The sequence below is a fragment of the Xenopus laevis genome, chromosome 4L (genome assembly GCF_017654675.1).
Source record: "Xenopus laevis strain J_2021 chromosome 4L, Xenopus_laevis_v10.1, whole genome shotgun sequence".
Taxonomy (NCBI): Eukaryota; Metazoa; Chordata; class Amphibia; order Anura; family Pipidae; genus Xenopus; species Xenopus laevis.
In genome coordinates, this window is record NC_054377.1 from 120,980,881 (window position 1) to 121,001,028 (window position 20,148).

At 38.0% G+C, this 20,148-nt stretch overlaps 1 protein-coding gene across 1 annotated transcript; it reads left to right on the forward strand.

Moving 5' to 3' along the window:
* Window positions 1–13,363: 13,363 nt before the first annotated feature.
* lgals2.L (lectin, galactoside binding soluble 2 L homeolog) lies at window positions 13,364–18,071 on the forward strand. The gene is made up of 4 exons (XM_018257191.2): window positions 13,364–13,470; window positions 16,821–16,903; window positions 17,252–17,411; window positions 17,882–18,071. The coding sequence occupies exons 1-4, from the start codon at window positions 13,465–13,467 to the stop codon at window positions 18,026–18,028; spliced, it is 396 nt and encodes a 131-aa protein (XP_018112680.1). The 5' UTR covers window positions 13,364–13,464; the 3' UTR covers window positions 18,029–18,071.
* The last annotated feature ends 2,077 nt before the right edge of the window (window positions 18,072–20,148 follow it).

Genomic DNA, 20,148 nt, shown 5'->3' on the forward strand with positions numbered 1-20,148 from the left:
ACCAGATAGCGCCGGTCTGATAGTTCCAGAACAAGAAATTGTTTTTTAAAATGACATCATACAACAATTTTTTTAGGTGAATTGCTCATTTAAAGGAAAACTATACCCCCCAAAACAATGTAGGTTTCTATAAAAAGAAATTGCATAAAACAGCTCGTATGTAAAACCCTGCTTCATGTAATAAACCATTTTCATAATAATATACTTGTCTAGTAGTATGTGCCATTGGGTAATCATAAATAGAAAATTGCCATTTTAAAAAAATAAGGGCCGCCCCCTGGGATCGTACGATTCACTGTGCACACAAACATACCTTGTTAGGTCACATGAGCCAATTAACAGACAGAGTTCTGTCTTTTGCTTCAAAACTTCTTCCTGTTACAGTTAGGGGCAGATTTATCAAGGGTCGAAGTGAATTCGAGGGAATTTTCGAAGTAAAAAAATTCGAAATTCGAAGTAATTTTTTGGATACTTCGACCATCGAATAGGATACTATGACTTCGAATTTGATTCGAGGTAAAATAGTTTGAATATTCAATAATTGAAGTACTGTCTCTTTAAAAAAAACTTCGACTTCAATACTTCGCCAAATTTAACCTGCCGAAGTGCAATGTTAGCCTATGGGGACCTTCTACAGCATTTTTCTAAGTTTTTTGAAGTCGAAGTAAAATCGTTCAATCGTACGTTAAAATCGTGCGAATCGTTCGTTTCGAAGTATTTAATCGTTCGATCGAACGATTTTACTTCGACCACAGAATATAAAAATTTGATGAAAAAAGTTCGATATTCGAATTCGAAGTATTTTAATTCGATGGTCAAATTTCGAAGTATTTTTTACTTCGAAATTCGACCCTTGATAAATCTGACCCTTAGAGTTGTAGTATTTCTAGTCAGGTGATCTATGAAGCAACACACATACCATCACGAAATGGTGGCTCAAGACAAGAGATGTAAAAGGGCAAAATTTACTTAAATATATTCCAGTTTGGTAAGATTCTTTAATATGCCAATTAATATAACATAAACTATCTGTTGCTTAAGTATTCATTTTGGAGGTATAGTTTTCCTTTAAGAAAGGAATCATGCAAAATTAATGTGCCAGTTTGTAACGGCTTGCTAGGCTGTCACTGGGAAACCTTAGGGGTTAAACAAAGCAAAGTAATTTATAAAAGTTACTAATTCAAACAAACACTCCCTGTGTGTGCTTATATTATATATGCAGTGTATATGTGGTATAAATGGGACATTAGGGTGCTTTGTTCAGAAGGTATAAAAGCTAGTAATTATGGAAACCCTACCATTCCCATGGTGCCTCCTATAGTCCAGTCACTGGTTTGGTGAATATAATGCTCACTTCCCTGAATGATCCTTATAACTATCTCATTCATTATATGGCTTCCCTAGCAGGTAACACTGTAGATCTTGCCCTTTATCAGTAAGGTGAAGTGCGGATGTACAGGGCGATCCTCCTATACACATATACAATTTTATTAGCACTTGCCAGGCATCAACATGACATTTAGCTGCTAGTGTGCTGTCATGTATGAGCCATGTCACTTCATTCAGCTCACCAGTGGATAAATACACCCCTTTGAGTGTAAAGGTGGCCATATACAGGCCCAGATTTGTGGAATGGCCACCAAGGCCCGGGTCTAGGGTGGCAGGATTTTAGGGGATGGCATGAAGCCCAACCACACCAGCATTTTTTTTTAATTACTTATATTAGATATACCATGACCTGGATGAATGAACATCTTCATAGTCACACCTGCACTGGTTTGGAAGGTCTATGGCTGATCATGAAATAGAATCGTTTTTTAAATTTCCCATGCGCCAATCACCAGTGCTCCGTCCTGACCTGATGATGAAAATCATGCATGGCTGTCTGTACCTGTGTGTATCTCCTGTATCCAGTTCTTTCCACACCCTCCCCTACCTCCTGCCTTTCAAGCGCAATCACTTACATTTCTGAATATTGCAACACATTTTCAGAAATCACCCACTTGTGCAATGCAGAACTATTCAGTATGCTTTGCTTTATCAAGGTTCCTTTCTACAGTAGGATTGTATTCTATCATGAAATATACTCCATTTATTTAATATAATGTAGGTCATTGTATATACTTAATCAGAACTTTCTAAATACCTGACAGGTTTCAGAGCATTGATTCACAATGAGGACTTTGGATCCAATTTTATAATAGCCAAGAATGGTACACGTTTAAACATACAGCAAGTACAACATTATGTTAGATTGCAAAGCGAAAGAGCCAATACCAACCAATCATCATACAGGTGCTTATCAGCCGCTCGAGACTTATTTCCTGCTTAAGGGGCTGTTCACCTTTACATTAGCTTTTAGTATGATGTTGAGAGTGATATTCTGAGACAATTAGCATTCTGGTTTCCTTTTTTATAACTTTTTTTTTTTTAAGTTCGTTTTTTATTCAGCAGCTCTCCAGCAATCTGCTTGCTATGGTCCAAATTATTCTAGCAACCATGCATTGATTTCACTAAAATACTGGACTATGAATAGGAGAGGGCCTGAATAAAATATGAGTAATAAAAGGTAGCAATAACAATACATTTGTCATTTTACAGATTATTTCTGTATTGGATGGGGTCAGTGACCCCCCCCCATTTGAATGTTGGAAAGAGTCAGAAGAACAAGGCAAAACAAATACCATTTGAAAAGTTGCTTAGAGCTAAACATACTAAAAGTTAACTTAAAGGTGAACCACGCTTGTGCAGCATCACATCAGTTTAAATAGCATCGGGTGCTTGAAGCCAAAATTATACTGGAATTATGGGGATGGAAAACACTGCATTTTGGATGCAATTCATATACAAAGCCTAGTGTGAAAAAAGTTTGGTGAACAAAGGGTGGCTTCAAACCATAGTGTCTGGAAATGTCATACACTTATTCTCATCTGGTTCTGTTTGAGCAGAGTCAACAGGATTTGCCATGCCTTCCATATCTTAGTCTTGTTTCAACATTTCACTACTGCTGTGAAATATATCACGTGAATGTACTAGGTACAGACATTTCAGGTGTATATGTAGGCAAGGAAGAGCAAAGGGACTTTACACTATTTGAATGAACTTTATTATCTGTTATCTCTCCTACTATTATCCCACTCAGTTTAATTTTAAACAACAGCTGCCTGAAGAAACCACCCAATGCAAACAGCAATAAGTATCGGTTAATTGCACCTTTATTAGTATTTGGCACTAAGCAGATAAAAGAGACTGGCCAATAAAATAAGGTTAAAGGGGTACTTTCAGTAACTGCGAAATAACTTTCAGTACATGTATGGAATCCGTAATCCAGAAACCCATAATCCAGAAAACTCAGAATTAAAGGAAGGCAATCTCTCATAGAGTACCTTATAATAAAATAACATTTTTTTAAAATAATTTCCTTATTCTTTGTAATAATAAAACAGTACCTTGTACTAGATCCCAACTAAGATACAATTTATCCTTATTGGACGTACAACAATCCTATTGGGCTTATTTAATATTTAAATATTTTTTAGTAGACTTAAAGGTATGCAGATCCAAATTATAGATAGATCCCTTATCCGGAATACCCCAGGTCTCGAGCATTCTGGATAACAGGTCCCATACCTGTATGATTCAGACAGCAGAATTCTAAGATAAGTCAAAAAATTTTGTAGTAGTGTTACTCCAGCATCCAAGTAGTTTGAAAGTCAGAATGGAAGATACGGTAAATAGGAGTTGGCCTGAAATGAAAGGTCAACAATAACAATAAACAGAACCCTCAAATTTAGTCTAAAAGCTAAAAATAGCATCATTAGGACAAATTAAATAAAGAACATTTGGAAAGAATAGGCCCATGTCTATAACTACTACATATTAGTATAAGAAAGATATCCTTTTTAACTGATTAAAACATATCACAAAGTGCAAAGCAATATGTTACGTACTGTCCAGTCTTGAAAGCATATATACTCAAATATATTTGCCTGAGAGAGAGAAATCTGGAATATTATCCAACTGTTCCAATACTTTAAAGCTTGTAAAAATAGCTAATTGCTTTCTGGCAAAGGTAGAGTTACAAAGGACACCAGTTACATATCACATGACACATACAGGTATGTGATCGATTAACCGGAAACCTGTTATCCAGAAAGCTCTGAATTATGGAAAGGCCATCTCCCAGGGACTGCATTTTATCCAAATTTTTAAAAATTATTTCCTTTTTCTCAGTAATAATAAAACAATACCTTAAACTTGATCCAAACTAAGATATAATTAATCCTTATTAGAAGCAAAACCAGCCTATTTGGTTTACTTAATGTTTCCATGATTTTCTAGTAGATTTAAGGTATGAAGATCCAAATTAGGAAAAGATCCCATATCCGGAAAAACCCAGGTCCCGAGCATTTTGAATAACAGATCCCCTACCTGTGTATTTATGCTATAGCCATAATTATTTCTGTGTGTGAAGCAAATTTCCAGGGATACTTTGCCAGTGGGTGAGCTTGAAAGTCTTGATCCACTCAGGCTAAGGGCACAAGAGGAGCAGCATTGGCCTGTGTGCAGAAAGAATAGATATTGGTAAGGAAACTATAAACATTTAGCGTTGATATCCACTCTGCACGCACACCATGCCTGTAGGTGCAGAGACGAAGAACAGATTGGAGTGCATTGACTCCATCTGCATTTTTTCTATTGAGCCTTGTGTGCCCTTTGCCTTACTGTACATGATGTGGCTACTGATAATTTGCATTTTGAGGAACCCTATACAATATCTAGAGTTGCCAACTGTCAGTTCTTGACCCGGACAGCCCAGTTTTAGAGGAGCTGTCCAGGTCAAAACCTTCTGTCTGGTTCTGAAAATCAGGCCAAAATCTAGGTGGCCCCCAAAGCCATCTTGCTGACCAAAACGTGGCCCAAAATGTGCTGTGAGTGCCCTTAAGAACTTTTAAAATATGGAAATAACTTGGGTGGAGGAGAAACATATATACTAAACACAAAACATAAAGTTCGATTTAAAATAAGCAAAGTTACGGTCAATACTATATTCACATACAGCAAACATGCACAGTGGCTATGCTCATTCAATAACAAATATTTGTGCACAATGCGCAGCTAACCATGATTTGCATTTCCAAAAAAAAAAAAAAAAAGATGGCACAGATATGCAGTATTTAAGCATTTAGGGGAAAACAAGTGCAAAACAAGCATATGCAAATAAATATGCACTGTTCTACATTTATATATGACCCCCAGTAGCTTTACCATCTTGGTAATTTCACAAATAGAACTGTATTTGTATGAGCCTAAGTAAAGAAAGGTAAGGAGGTTAATGAGTTCAGAAACCAGAGACAAGGTAGGATCAACTTGTTAAGGGTAAGGTCACACTGGACGATTCGGGGAGATTTAGTCGCCCGGCGACTAATCACCTCTTCTTTGGGTGACTAATCTCCCTGAACTGCTGCCCCCTGTCTTCCGCCTGCTAGAATGAGAAATCGCCTGCGGCATGGCACTCAAGGCGCTTCATTTTCTGTAGTCGCCTGAAGTTGCCTCACGGGGAAACTTTGTGCGACTTCGGAAAATGAAGAGCCGCGAGTGCCATGCCACAGGCGATTTCTCAAAGAAGAGGCGACTAAATCTCCCGAATAGCCCAGTGTGACCTTACCCTAAGAGTTTCAGTAAAGGAAATGAAAAATATTCGGTTATAACAGTTATTTTTTGCCATAATCCAGACTGTAATTTCCATGTTATATACAGTAAAGGAGAAATATCCAATTGCAGCCTATTTTTACACTTTGCACACTGCACCCTGCATTGTAAATAAACCTTTATTTGTCTTGTTCTTCTTTTACATAAATTAGTATCAGGTGTCATGTTTACTGGCTGTGGTGTTAAAATACCAGCCAGATGGTAGCCCTATCCCTGCACACATATAAATGCTATTTCATCGTGACACATTGGGACCTATTTACTAACATCTTTCAATAAATTACTTTTGTGGTTTTAGAGAAATGAATAAATAGGCCTGTGATGTTTCTCTGACTAATAGGCTTGCTAAAGATTATTTTGTTTAATTATTCAAGTCCTTTTTCAAATTGTACTAAGTTACATTTGCTGATACTTAACCTCACCTATGTTAGTTTACATGTGAGCTGGGAGGCCTGTGAGTCCATAGTTCCACATACCTCCCAATTGTCCTATTTTTTGTGGGACAGTACCGATTTTGACAGCTCAACCTGCAGTCCCGGATTGTTACTGAAATGTGGCCATCAAATGGGCATGGTCAAAAAATGTTGCCACCCTATGCGCACCAGATCTTTTTGTCCTTCTTTCTATTTTTCAAATCTTGGGAGGTATGGTTCCACTGAGTGCAAGATTCTGGGAGTTGCAGCTCTAAATGTAACTTCTCTTTATTAGATTAGTGCAGGCAAGGTTGCCATGTGGCCAGTATTTTTCAGGCCAGTAAATAAAAATGATGCTTAGTGCCAATGTCATTAAAAAAAGAAGAAACAGGGATAGGAAGATAGGATTTTCCGACCTTAACTGTGGCTCGCTGTCTTTTCCATTCCAGGTAATGCTGGCAAGTAAATGCAGACAAATGCAACTTCAAAGAATGGTTGCCTATTACAAGGCAGTATTAAGCAGTGGCTTAATTTTACTTATTAGCAGAACATGTGACTGCTGGGGGTCCAATGTGAGGGGGGGGGGGCAATGTGGACATACAGAAAGGCCCCAGAGTAAAATTACGCCACTGGTATAATTGTAGACAGCAGAATAATATTTAATGTATGTATTTCGAACATTTTCCATCAGTGCACTTGGGGCTTGTATGGTTCCATAAACCCACTGTGGCTAATCATATTTTCTGTTTATATTCCTACTGCACTAGACCACTTAAGGTTAATTGGCAAATCATGTTAATACACATGCCCTGCAATATATAAGGTAGAAAATTGTACTGCTGTACAATCTTGCACAAATGAATAATATAGTAGATTTACTATAGTGGACTATAGTAGATTTAAGTGCAGAAACCCACACCATTATCTTCTGCTATAAGCAGAGGGACTGTATATCCAAAATAATATCACTCAGGCATGATATTTTTTTAAAAATTTTGAGTATTTGGATAAAATGGAATCAATGGAGACGGCCTTTCTGTAATTCAGAGCTTTCTGGATAATGGGTTTCTGGATAACAGATGCCATACCTGTACCTTAGTGTATTCAGTGGTGCTTTTGCAGACCTGATGCTGTCGGCCTCACCCTCCATGCACTTACCTACAGCACACAGACTGGAGCCAGGGAATGGGCAGGATTTTCTAGTGTACAGTTTTGAATGAATTGTAGACACTCTGGGCAAGGGGAGAACTCTAATCATTTAGTCACTTTATATTACTATTTGGGGTTTTTTTTCACTTGTTTGTTACATTTCTGTTATCAGATCACATTCCAATAACTCTGCACTGAAAATACTGGGAGTTATCCTTTTTATGAGCTAATACGCCCTGGGAGTTGACAGAACAGAAATAGGTGGGATGGTTAATGTGTGCCCAAGTACATAACAGGGCTGTGTAAGAAAGAGTCAATTGCAGTATGCAGCCCTGGTGATTACTCACTTGGTACTAGAATGAAAGGCTAAAATTAAGTAAGGCTTATCAGAAAGGTCTATATAAATACACCAGTAAAGCCTCAAAGTAATGCTGCTCTGAGTCCCCTGTCAAAAGAAACACAGCATTTCTTTCATTCTTCTGTGGGCTTCTGTGTCAGACTTCCTGGTTTCATCTTAAACCTCCGGGTCTAGGGCTTGAGCATGCTCAGTTTTCTCCTCTCCCCCTGACTCCTTACCTCCCTGTTGTAATCTGAGCCCAGAGCTATTAGTAAACAGGGAGAGACTCAGGCAGGAAGTGATGTCACAGCAAGCTAATATGGCACTGCTATCCTAAACAAACAGAGAGCTTCTAGAGTTTTTTACTCAGGTATGGTAAAACATTCTACAGAATAAATATAGTTTTATAGCTTTATAGTTGTTAAGGGGCGTTCACAACTTTGCTGTTACTTACACCCCATCCTATTCTGCAGCCGGTATGGTTATAGTTCGTATTGACTCAGGCTTATGGCTATAGTTTTTACACAGGCAAGTTAAAATTATTGCTAATACAGGTATGCGATTCGTTATCTGAAAACCCCTTATCCAGAAGCCCTAAATTGTATCCCAAATTCAAATATTTAAACAGTATTTCCTTTTTCTCTGTAATAATAAAACAGTAGCTTGTACTAAAATATAATAAATCCCTATTGGAGGCAAAACCGGCCTATTGGGTTTATTTAATGTTTACATGATTTTCTAGTAGGCTGTGCATAGTATAGTATGAAGATCCAAATTACGGAAAGATCCTTTAACCAGAAAACCCCAGGCCCTGAGCATTCTGGATAACAGGTCCCATACCTGTAGTGCTGTAGGCAAGGGATGCTGAATGCTACTAAAAGTAAAAAAAGATCATCCCACAAATGATCTACTCCCATCATACAATAGTTAATGGCTTTTATGCAATATCTTGGGGCTTTTCTTGCATCATTAGCCAAAATATGTTTTAAATCAGTTCTGTCCAACTGGCACATCTTGGCAGAGACCCCCCTTTGTGTGGCTCCCACATGAAAGTCTTCCTGCTGTGACTGCTTACCTTGTGTAAATTTAAATGATATCAGTAAAATCCTGTATTGTTCACACTTTTAATCCCCCTGCATTGGTCACACCTGTAACACCTCTATTGTTTACACCCCTAAAGCCCTGTACTGTTCACACCTGAGACCCAGACTGAAAGTGCCCACATTGTTCACCTGTTCACACCTCATACAAACGGAGGGGCAGAAGCATTTTGCCACTGTGCATAGTACAGTATGAACTGTTCATCTTAGAGTGGTCCTGATAGGTTTCCCTGTCTCCTGTTGCTTGTGGGACATGAACCTGTTGGGGGTTTGTTAGCATTTGGTAATACTTGTTACTGGGTCCCTAAGGTATTTATTCATGTGCTGGTAGTTGCTGTGTTATCCACAGGGAAGAATGAGGCATATGGATTTAAGGGTCTTAAAGGAACAGTCCAGTGTATACATAAAAACTGGGTAAATAGGTTGTGCGAAATAAAAAAAAATTCTAATATAGTTAGCCAAAAATGTAATCTATAAAGGCTGGAGTAAGTGGATGTCTAACATAATAGGCAGAACACTACTTCCTGCTTTTCAGCTTTCTAACTCTGAGTTAGTCAGTGACTTAAAGGGGGGCCTCAAGTCACTGATTGGTTACTGCCTGGTAACCAAACAGTGGAAACCAAGAGAGCTGAAAAGCAGGAAGTAGTGTCACTCCAGCCTTTATACATTACACTTTTGGCTAACTAACTATATTGGAAACATTTTTTTATTTTGCACAGCCTATCTATTTACCCAGTTTTTATTTTTATACTGAACAATTCCTTTAATATGACTTAATTAACTTGTTTCACATATGAGTAATGAGGGATATTTCTGCAGTGAGCACCGACCATTTGGTTTTTTGGTGTGCGACCACCATTAATGTGCACATGGTTTTAAAAGTTCTTGTGGTAACATGGGTGTTTTTTAAAATGGGCGTGGTTTAAAAACAGGGAGTGGTCAACAATGGCCTCCATTATCAGCCCTCCGCCATATAGGCCAGAAAAATTTAGGCCCACGGTATTACAGAAGTTGGAGAGCACGTGTGTGTCTGCCACAGTACTGTCTTGAAAGAGAAATCGTACAGGACAGCGCATTGCAGCTTTTTTACAGCACTTGGCAGAGTTCCTTTGCTCTAGATATTTCCCACACAGTTGTGCATGGGAGTACCAGGCAATGTTAGAGATAAGATCAGACAGTGATCTCTAAACTACCATAGAAATGCATATGCAGAAGACATACTCCAGGCAGACAAATATAAGAAAACCTGCTTAAAATTACTATTTTCATGTGTTGTTTGAAATTATGTGTATTGCAGTAATGTATTCAGAATAAGTTTGGGGGAATAAACTTTTCAAGAAAGGTATTGTAATCTTTATGCAGTTATTTGGTGCTTTTGGCACATCAGCTGTCTTTCTATCTTTTTTTTTTTTTTTTTCAACAATTTTATATTATAATATTGAACCAATAAACAAATAATTACAAATCCAGTTTACAAACAAACATCCATTTTATTGTGTGAATCTGTTTATAGAAACAGTGTAAGTTTACTGAAAAAAAAAGACTTGTATCATAAATAATGGCATCATTATATAATGCTATATAATAACAGTGTACTACTGAATTAGTAGTCTACTAGCATATTGTAATTCTTCTTCTGACTTTCTGTCGAGTTCAGGATGCTCTCCAGTGATGTGCAAAATCCCCCAATACCTGCGTAAATGATCTAACACAAACTATGCAAGTTTCATTTTCTTATAATGCAATAACGGGGGAATGTAATAAAAATCGCTAACGGAAAAACTATTCGCAATGCGAAAAGTTATGCCTTTGCGCGAACAAATTTTGCTTTGTGCGAATTTAATTTAGCTTTTGCGAGCCCGGAAAGCGTTTGCGAATTTTATAGTTTGCGCCAATGCGCAGTCAATGTAATAAAACTTCTTACTGTAAAAGTCGTTATGTTTGCTCCAAAAGATTACGACACCTTCAAGCACTTCTTATGAGTGCGCAATTAAAATTCGCAATGCGCAATTAAAATTCGCAATGCAATAACAGTTTAAGGAACAATATTACATTGCGAGATGTGGATTTTTAGTCTTATTGGCGCGAATTGTTTTGCTCTTTGCGAATTTTATTACATTCCCCTGTAAGTGTATTATAGAGATCTTTTAGTACAAGGGGCAAAGTGCAAAAAATACAGGAGTTGTGTTAAGTCCAGAGTTTAAAGGGATACTGTCATGGGAAAAAAAATTTTTTCAAAATAAATCAATTAATAGTGCTGCTCCAGCAGAACTCTGCACTGAAATCCATTTCTCAAAAGAGCAAACAGATTTTTTTATATTCAATTTTGAAATCGGACATGGGGCTAGACATATTGTCAATTTCCCAGCTGCCCCAAGTCATGTGACTTGTGCTCTGATCAACTTCAATCACTCTTTACTGCTGTACTGCAAGTTGGAGTGATATCACCCCCTCCGTTTTCCCCCCAGCAGCCAAACAAAAGAACAATGGGAAGGTAACCAGATAGCAGCTCCCTAACACAAGATAACAGCTGCCTGGTAGATCTAAGAACAACACTCAATAGTAAAAACCCATGTCTCACTGAGACACATTCAGTTACATTGAGAAGGAAAAACAGCAACCTGCCAGAAAGCATTTCTCTCCTAAAGTGCAGGCACAAGTCACATGACCAGGGGCAGCTGGGAAATTGACAAAATGTCTAGCCCCATGTCAGATTTCAAAATTGAATATTAAAAAAATCTGTTTGCTCTTTTGAGAAATGGATTGCAGTGCAGAATTCTGCTGGAGTAGCAATATTAACTGATGATAGGATCCCTTTAATAATGCCTGCCGGGTTGCTGTATTTTCGGTCTGACATGGCACAACTTGCGGTGGGCAAACACAGGTGTTGAAGGGGTTGTATAACTTTGAGTTAACTTTTAGTAGACTGATATTCTGAGACAATTTGCAATTGTTTTTAATTTTTTTATTATTTGAGGTTTTTTAAGCTTTTTATTCAGCAGCTCTCCACTTTGCATTTCATTGTTCTGGTTGCTAGGGTCCAAATTACCCTAGTAACCCTGCACTGATTTAAATGAGACTGCAGTAAGAATAGGAGAGGACCAGAATAGAAAGATGAATAGTAAAAAAAAATTAGTGTTTTAGAAAGCATTTGTTTTTAGGTGAGGTCAGTGACCCCTGTTTGAAATCTGGAAAGAGTCAGAAGAACTAATAAAAAACTATTAAAAAAATAAAATAATGAAGACCAAATGAAAAATTGCTTAGAACTGGCAATTCTATAACATACTAAAAGTTAACTTAAAGGTGAACAACCCCTTAAAGAAAGCACAATTGCCTGTGCCGTGCTATGTGCCAGACTGTACAGAATGAATTTGCAGAGGCAAGTGCTTTAGATATGGATTGGGCAATGGCATACTTGTGATCATTGCTTTCATTGCCCTGGCTTTGCTGGTGCAACCATGGATCGGGCGACTATGGCTTGAAAACATGATAGTGAGCATTATCAAGAAATAATGGCCCGACCCACATTTGCAACAGCTGGGTCAGGGTGAGTATGATGAGTATGATGGCAAACTTTGACAGTTTTACCACCCCCGCCCACTGAGCTGTCAGGTGTCAAAATGCTCACAAACACACCTCGTAGCACTGCCGTTAATTACGAACAATGCCAGCATGACGACATTTTGGTACTTTGCTGATTTACTAACTTCAACTTTAACTTCCCACCGTATGCAAATTAACCAACGCTAGCGCAATTTCGCTTTGCTTGCCGCAGTAATGCTAGCGCAACTTCGCCAGTGTTCGGCGCCCTGGACGCAACTTTGGATTTTAGTGAATTAGCGTTGTCCTGGTGAACATATACGTCCATTCAACTTTAACTTCCCGCCGTATGCAAATTAGCTAACGCTAGCACAACTTCACTTTGCTTGCCGCAGTAACTCTAGCGCAACTTCGACAGCATTTGGCGCCCTGGACGCAACTTTGGATTTTAGTGAATTAGCGATGTCCTGGCGATTCTACCCTGGAGAAGTGTTGCGATGTGACCGAAGCCTTCGCTGGCAAATTTTTGGAGGTTTGTGAATTTGCCACAATGGCATGTGGAGTTAATAATGGTACTAACATCCAATTTACTTGGTACAACAATTATTACCTGCTGATTCAACTTGCTACATTGGTATCACCAATGCATACAAACTGACAGTAATGCCAAGGATCCCTTGTCTTAATATGTGAAGTTGTCTGTACTGTAATTTATCAGAACAGTCTGGGTAAGTTCACTGTAGTTAGAAAAATGTGTTGGTGCATGTACCTTTGGGAATTCCAACATGTGCACACTTTTGTGTTACGTTTTAGCATTTTGTGCTTGTACATTTGACGAAGCCCCTTACTAAATGGCAGGTCAAAAATGGATAGTCAAAAATTCCCTGAGATATACAGGGACATCTTAGCAGTGTCACTTCATGCCAATAGCCTCACCCAGTCATAGTTATATATATCTACTGTGCAGTCATAGTACAATATCCCCATTATGGTGAAATGCTATTTACATGCAGTATATGGCAGGTGATATCACCAGTGCAAAGTCCTGAGTTTTACAGCATCCTGGATCCATAGCAGTTAATGTGTAACGTGGATAATGTGGAAGTTATGCGTAGGTGGGGGTATATATGTGTATATATATCACGGGCAGTGAACTAGTTAGGGCTATTTTGTACATCAGTTATCCTGGGACTGGTTCTACCTACTCTTCACCATGTCAGTAAGTACTTTATGGCTCATACCTATTCCTTTTTGGTTTGGTAAGTCGATTACTAGTTTACTATGTCAAGTTGCAAAGTGTTATTTTTCTGTACACAAATCATATAATAAGTCATCATTCACAAACTACCATCTTGTAAGCTAGTTTTTTATAGAAAGTATAAATATTCTTACATTTTAACAGTACAGTTTTCTCCTAGAACAGATAGTGTGTCAGGGGTACCCAAAGGGTACATTGAACTTTACTGGTAGATCTGCCGACCATTTGATCACAGCACACCAATAGTGTCCATATACATCCCAATTTACATAGTACAATACACTACAATACAGTCTTCTGTATGCTTTTGAATTAGATATTTAAAAAAAAGTGACTTACTTGTCACTCTAAATGCAACACAGTTTGCTTTTTCCTCACTGTAATGCAATGAAGTTACAGTTGTTACTGTACTTTAAGCCTTGAGATCTGGGTACATCCCAATGCGATAATTGCAGGCACCCCTGCTGCTGTCTTTAATTAAATTATTTCCATGGACAAGCTCTTGATAAATAGATGGATAGATGTACACATAAATGTAAATATATCAGTTATCCTCTTTGGCGAACTGCAAATGACTCAAGTGAAGTACATTTAATGCCTGGAATTCCAGCAATATTTCTGGATCCTATGATACAGCACCTAAGAGAAAAGTGATTCATTCATACTGGATGCAGAGAAGTAGACAGTGTTTACAGATGCCGGGGAAGAAGCCTTAAGAGAGCTGTAAATGCTTCCTGACCAGTGTCGGACTGGCCCACAGGGATACCAGGAAAACTCCTGGTGGGCCCAGGTGTCAGTGGGCCTCTTGCTTCTAACCATTTAGCATATTTCATGATCCTTATCTTTTCCTTTATGGGGAAAATGCTTAATAATGGAAAAATATAGTAAGTAGATATAAAAGACTAGAAGAATAAAGAGGTTGACAGAGGAGGAATAATAGTTTGGAAAGTGGGCCCACTGTCTAAGGTTTTCCGGTGGGTCCACGGTCTAAGTTTTTCTGATGGGCCCCTGGCATCCCAGTCCGACACTGTTCCTGACACATAATTCAAAGTGTTTTACTGGCATATGTGTTAACTGCACTAGAGCAGTTACTAAGAGCCACAAATCAGATATTTGCTTACATTTTTACAATGTGTAGTACATTTGTCAAAACTGACTGCTGTCACCAATGTCAGACCTTTAAGACAATGACACGCAGATTGTCATGTCCAAAATTCCCTACCACTGCCAAACATGGAAATCACTGTGGGTAAGTCAATCATCTAAAAATACACAATCAAGAATATTTTGTTCAATTATCCTCTTTGATTGTTTTAAACGCAGCGATTTCAGTGTTGGCCAATAGCAGGGTATTTTCAACCTGTGTGTCTTTGCCCTTAAACTAAACATACATCTGAATGAACAAAGTTTTAAAAGATTCATATACCATATAAATTGGGCTTGGGCTAATTAATCATTGCCTTTGCTCTTATTAACCTCCCAACCCATAATCAGCAGAGTTAGTTGCGGGCTAATAAAGAGCTCGGTCGTGGTCATTTATGGTTCAGAAAAAATGCACGTTTTCTAATATTAGGATTCAGTATTTATCCAAATCCAAAACTGATGAAACTGAAACAGATAACTTTATACAAACAGAAAGAAACTCCAATAAAAGTTTTGCCTTTTTAGAAGATGGTAAAACTTCTTTGACTTTAATCTTGGCTGCCATCATCTGCTGGGACTGCCAGCCATTGAGTTTTTAACTGTACCCATCAATGTCATCCTCATCCACTTGTACTGAACACAAGGTGACCTACTTATTCCTTTTCCTGTCCCCACACCTTTTATGGCCCTTTCTACACATTCTCCATGCTTTCATGCTCATACAGTATATCACTTTGTACTTTCTTTTTTCTCTCTGTGGCAGGACTGTGCTGGCAGATGATTGCCTCCCTCTATTTTCTCATGCCTCAGAGAACACACGGGATACATTCAGTGTATAATTATCTTCATGCTCCCTTCTTGAGAACAATTGTTTTTATGTCACTCCTTGTCAAGTTGTTCTCCATTATTTGCACACATACTGCTAGGGAGGAAATGGTAAAAATGATTTCATTTTTTTCGCTGAAATGCCTCTTTGTCAACTCTTTGATTCTGTCTGTGAATATACACATAATGTGCAATAACTATGGTTTGCTCTTCTGAGGCCCTCAGACCATTACTACTCCTTTTATTGGGTTGAACCTTTTTTTAGATGTCAGTAAACAATGTTTTAAGTAAAAGCACCACTATACCTAAAATACAATTTGATTTAACCTAAAAATGGGATTTGTACCATTAAAAATGTGTACTTAGAATACAAACCTTGACATTGTAGATTATTTTTTGATACCTCTTCCCTGCAAGCTATTGTCATTTGATATAGGCCATATAAGAGCCAGAGAAGCTCATTGGCTTCAGAAAGCTTAGGAAGGGACGAAGAGCTCAAAAATCATTTACAGCCTCCAGTGGCACATGAGAGTATCTGGTTCAATACATTGAGAAGTCAGCATAACCAATACTAACTAAAAGAAAAAAGCAGTGTGCAATGGGGCAGGACATATTTTTTTGAAGGTAGGATAGGATGTTTAGACTACTACTCCTCTACTATCTGAGAGCATATGAGGCACTTATTCTGGCACCAAAATAATCACTCTTTTTGGAAAGCTCTTAAAAGTTTTAATTAACTTTTTTGACCACATTTCAAATTTATTAAGGTTCAAAACTTGAGTTTTCCAGTTGTATTTTTTTTGGTCAAAACTCACATTTTCGGGTAAAAAGAAAACTCGAATTATTCTAGTTTTATTATACCATGACCCTGGAAATAGGTCAAATCCGAAATACACCATCTAAAACCTGTTGACGTCATGTAGGAGTCAATGGCAGAGGTCCCTTGAACCATTTGAAGATGTTTGATGTTCGAGTTTTTTTATTCGTACAGTTTTGCCCGAAAACGCAAATGATTTGAGCGATTCAAGATTTTTTTCACCGAAAACTTGATTCATTCAAGTTTATGGGCTTTGGGACTCGAACTCGCAGAATTAGGTTTTTGCCATTCAAGTTTTTTTCGAGTTGCGAGTTCATTCTAGCTCATTTGAGGTATAAAAAAAACTCTAACACTTGATAAATAACTAATGTGTATTTGTCTCCCTTGGCTCCAAGAGGGGGGAAGAATAGAGTTAGGAATTAGAATTCAAAGCCTAATACCAAACATTAAAAAATGATCTCCTCTGATTTTCAGCCGGCTAAATCCTTCACTTTAAAAAATTCTTTCACCTTTTTTATCCGTACAGGAGAAATTTGAGCTCGTAAACCTGGAACTGAAGCGTGGCGAGTCTTTGAAGATTAAGGGAACACTCTCAGGCGATGCTAAGAAGTGAGTCAATTTCATATCACAGTAGTAAACATGTTAATTTAGTGAGAAGCATAATTCAGGGATTTCGGGTAAATGCTGAATCTTGCTGGATAATGCAGTGTGTATGCTCATCATGGGAGCCCTATGTGATAATATCACTTTGCCACTTTAACTACTGAATGAGCAATTCTGTTAAATCAGAGAGCTGATAGCTGAAAAATAAGGCACAGAAAGTTTACAGTTAACTATTTAAATGGTTTTATATCTATTGTTTGTTTCTAAAGAAAAAAACAATTCAAGAACAGAACTTGTGACTTTGGGTTTATGCTTGTTTGTTAACTGGGCCCCATCTTTATCTACTTCCTGCAGCTTCTCCTTCAACTTAGGCCGCAGCGCAACAGATATTGGGTTACATTTCAACCCTCGTCTACATGAGAATACAATTGTGTGCAACTCCAAGCGCAGCAACAACTGGGACTCAGAACAGAGGTCAGGCCACATGTGCTTCACACCTGGATCAGAGGCCAAGGTGAGCATCAAATGGGTTAAACCATCACTAGTTTACTATTAATATGTGTAATCGTGTTATGTATAGAGGAAAGCCAATTGGGAGCAAATGTACCAATGTAACTGTATAAAACTGAACTGGGACACACAGCATAAGGTTTGGGGCATGGGTTGCAGGATTTAAAGGGCAAGTCAACCCCAAAATCAAAAATTGCTTAAAAAAATTCTAAGCAACTTTTCACTATAAATTTCTCATACATTTTCAATGCTTTTGAAGTTATTTGCACAAACAGTTGCTATTGAGAGCAGCGTTTACTTAACCCCTGGTTGTTATTTTTTAAACAGAGTTTAAAATGACGAAATAACGCTCCACCAAATAACCCATATTATTTCTGTACTATTAGATTTCCACATATATATCTTTTGCTCTTCTCTTTCATTCACTTTACTCCGTCTGCTATCAAAACTGTGATCAAACTCCATTTTTTCCAGATATCCATCAAGTTCAATGGAGATAATTTTGAAGTAAAGCTCCCCGACGGACATGAAATTACCTTCCCAAACCGGCACGGCTATGACAAAATTACTTATCTCTCTGTGAAAGGCGACTTCAAAGTCAAATCATTTAAATATGAGTAAAAGGTCCCAAACCTCCAGTAATAAAATAATGTTATCAACACCACCATAATGTTTAAGTGTCTTCTTGCACATGATAACTTCACATTAAAGCCAGATAAAGCCCCTGAATAATGCACGTTAGAGCAAAGGTCATTTTACAAGGAACAAACACCAATATTTATTTTACGCACCCACTGTGCAGTCTATCAGGTCATGACTCTTTCCTGGTATAGAATAGTAAATGTACTTGTATTAGAATACAATGACTCTAATATGTCATCTCAGAAATAAAATTAATTTAAAAGAGGCATGAGGTTGTTCATAAATAAAAGGTTATACAAGTAACGGCTATTACAAAAATCTTGCTGCCCTAGGCCTGGGCCTTTGTTTACTCGCCATAAATCCGGGCCTACGTGCTGGACTTTAAGTCACTTCTTATTTAAAGGAGAGGTTCACCTTTAAGTATGCTATAATATGGCTAATTCTAAGCAATTTTTCAGTTGGCCATCACTTTTTTTTATATAGTTTTTCAATTATTTGGCTTCTTCTGACTCTTTCCAACTTTCAAATGGGGGTCACTGGCCCCATCTAAAAAAAACAAATAACCTGTAAGGCTACAAATGTATTGTTATTTCTACTTTTTATTACTCACATTTCTGTCTCCTATTCATACTCCAGTCTCTTATTCAAGTCAATGCATGGTTGTTAGGGTAATTTGTATCCTAGCATCCAGATTGACAAAATCACAAACTGCTGAATAAACAGCTAAATAACTAAATTACTCAAAAACCACATATAATAATAAATGAACCCAAAATGTGAACAACCCCATTAACTTTGTATAGCTGTAAGAAATAGTCATTTTGGGTATGCCATTTAATCATGTTATATATAAGTTTGGGGCCAAATTGATATTATTCACTGTATATTGGGAGTTGAATACAAAGTCAGTTATTCCAGGTAGTTTACATTCCAAGTCACACCCTTACCCAAATTATACATATCTAAGTTTCTTGGGGATGGAAGTGGGGCTGGATGTTTGCTACTGGAGCAGCAAACTGATTTGGGTATTCTAAAAACTTGCTCAATAGGATGTGGGCAAGTTGGAGGGGGGATTTATCTCTGCATCTGATCAGTTGGGAGCTGTGGGGGCAGGTATCAAAAACTGTATAAAGGTAGAACCCAGGGATGAATAGTGGGAAGCAGCCTGGGAAGGAGCTGAAGAGCAGCCTGGGTAAAGAGATGGAGAAGCCTGTTACAAGACAATACAAGCTATAATGAAGCTGACCTCTATCCCATTGCTCTGGTGGTAACAATAATGTAACTGTATAAGAATTGACCTTCACGCTACCTCCCCAATAAGTCAATCACTCCCCCCCCCCCAGCTCACACACGTTCACCCAAGAAATCAGTCCTTGTTCCCCCTGATCTATGAATTCTAGGCAGGTACATATCTTCTCTTTTGCCTAGTGCTGGCCTTATTGCTGTGGGTAAAGGTGCAAGGGGCTTGTATATAGGTTTTAAAGGACACGTGAACCCTAACAACAAATATAGACAGAAATTAGCATTGCTAGCTACTTCTTTTTAATGCTTTAGTTCTCCCTTAAGTGGTACAACTTTTCACACCTTAGTTATCTAGCACTTAAAGGGGTGGTCACCTTTAAGTTAGCTTTTAGTATGTTATAGAAAGACCAATTCTAAGCAACTTCTCAATTGATCTTCATTATTTTATAGTTTTAAAGGGGACCCGTCACCCAAAAAAAATATTCAAAATCCTATTTTATCACATCAGTCAAGCATTAATTACACTATATCAATTATTTGAATCTTACTTCCTTCAGTCTGCAAATTCAAAATTATAGCAAGCAGGCAGGAGCCATTTTGTGGACACTGTTATTAAGACAAGCCTTGCATCATCTCAGAATCTTGTTTGTGCACCAGAATGGGGGACCTGATGTCCATCCCCATGCACTGGCTACACAATTAAACAGTGTATGAGAGAGGGGGAATGTGGGGAGAGCAGTGACATTTAGGAAGTGCTGAATAGAAAGTGAAAGTAATTGGCTGCCCCGCCTCTATGCCTAAGGCATAGAGGAGGGGCAGACAATATTTGATTGACAGCTGAGATTTTCAAATGAGCT